This window comes from Microtus ochrogaster, linkage group LG2, assembly GCF_000317375.1.
Source record: "Microtus ochrogaster isolate Prairie Vole_2 linkage group LG2, MicOch1.0, whole genome shotgun sequence".
Taxonomy (NCBI): domain Eukaryota; kingdom Metazoa; phylum Chordata; class Mammalia; order Rodentia; family Cricetidae; genus Microtus; species Microtus ochrogaster.
Window position 1 is genome coordinate 2,792,422 of NC_022028.1, and position 1,553 is coordinate 2,793,974.

Here is a 1,553-nt window from a genome sequence, read left to right on the forward strand (position 1 = left end):
GTGTGTGTGGGGTGACTGAGGAACAGCCTGGGTAGGGTGTAGTGCGGAGATGGGTATGTGTGGTGAGCTGCACTGAGGGACCTTGGGAAGACTGGCAAGGTGAGTAGGAGAGCTCCAGCCTGCCCAGAGGCTCATGGGAGAGCAGAACGGTTCCTTCCATGGTTGCTTTCTCTTCTATACCACCCAGCTTTGTAATATCCAAGAATTTGAACTTCACAAGCTCAGGGGCTAAAGATCTGACTTTGCCACTTACAGCTGTTTGACCTTGGATACACACACACACACACACACACACACACACACACACACACACACACACACCAGTGCTGTCTGAGCCCCAGACTGGCCGCCTGTAAGCTGGGGACAACGCCTACCTCGGTCTCCTGGCTGTTGACGAGACTGAGATAGCACTTGGAAAGCACTTACCATTGCCTGGCATGCTGGGAAGGCTCACTGAATGAGCTGATCTTCTGTCTTTTCCAGGCAGACTGTCGGTCACCAGGGTCAGCTCAGAATTGACTGGTCCCTCCAGCAGGACAGTTCTATGTTCAGGGAGCCAGATCCACGAGTTAACTCAGACAGTGGCGCAGGCCAGCAGCCAGTAGAGGGCGACGAGGACACCTCTGTTCAGGTAGGAGTCCCGCTCTTTCTTTCTTTCTTTTTTTTTTGGTTTTTCGAGACAGGGTTTCTCTGCGGTTTTGGAGCCTGTCCTGGAACTAGCTCTGTAGACCAGACTGGTCTACAGAACTCACAGAGATCCGCCTGCCTCTGCCTCCCGAGTGCTGGGATTAAAGGCGTGCGCCACCACCGCCCGGCTGAGTCCCACTCTTTCTGAGACCACCATGCTCTCATCCTCTGGCCCTCGTTCCCCTCCTACCAACCAGGAGATGTTTGCATTTTTCTTTCCGTCCAAACAAAATCAAGCCTTTATTAGCCAGGTGTGGTGGGCACACCTTTAGTTTTAGCACCCAGGAGAACCCAGGAGGCAGATGCAGGCAGATCTCTGTGAGTACAAGGCCAGCCTGGTCTATGGATGAGTATCAAGTTCTAGGCCACTCGGGGCTGCAGAAACACACCCTGTCTCAAACAAAACCAAACCCGAAGTTTGTTAAATATTTACTCAGTGTGTGTGTCTGTTGTGAACCACAACACATGTGGAGGCCAGAGGAAACCTGTGGGAGTCAGTCTTCCACCATGAGGGTCCAGAGAATCAAACCCAGGCTTGGTGTTGAGTGCCTTTATGTGCTGAGCCATTTTGCTATCCCAGGTCCTCTGTCCCCCACTTTGAGGTAAGACTTTGTCATGTAACTCTTGAACTTTGTACTCCTATTTCAGCCTCCCAGTGGGTGGGGCTGCACACCCCCTCAGCTTTGCCTAACTCTTTGTCGACCTGTTCTCTTTTCAGGACTTAGGGGTTGAAATTCATTCCTGCAAACATAATAGCACCTCTCCCAAGTCCGCGTAGGTTGTCAGAGCCTGGCTCTACGAGTGTGCAGATGTGGAGCTTCCAGTATATGGAGTGGTGTTTGGGGGCTCCTTCCAGTATATGGAGT

General features: G+C 52.1%; 2 protein-coding genes across 3 annotated transcripts in view; one reads left to right on the plus strand and one right to left on the minus strand.

The window, feature by feature from the left end:
• The window catches only part of Frs3 (fibroblast growth factor receptor substrate 3), a 16,157-nt gene that overhangs the window by 11,897 nt on the left and 2,707 nt on the right, over positions 1–1,553 (minus strand). The window contains exon 1 of one of the 2 annotated variants that reach the window (XM_026785575.1): positions 427–443. The exons of the other annotated variant lie outside the window; for it this stretch is intronic. The gene's annotated coding sequence lies outside the window, so the exon portion shown is untranslated. Of the gene's footprint in view, positions 1–426; positions 444–1,553 lie in introns of those variants that run through there. 2 annotated transcript variants of the gene reach the window in all.
• The window catches only part of Prickle4 (prickle planar cell polarity protein 4), a 6,850-nt gene that overhangs the window by 2,022 nt on the left and 3,275 nt on the right, over positions 1–1,553 (plus strand). The window contains exon 3 of the mRNA XM_013350941.2: positions 484–631. Coding sequence (XP_013206395.1) covers positions 484–631 — 148 coding nt within the window. The remainder of the gene's footprint in view (positions 1–483; positions 632–1,553) is intronic.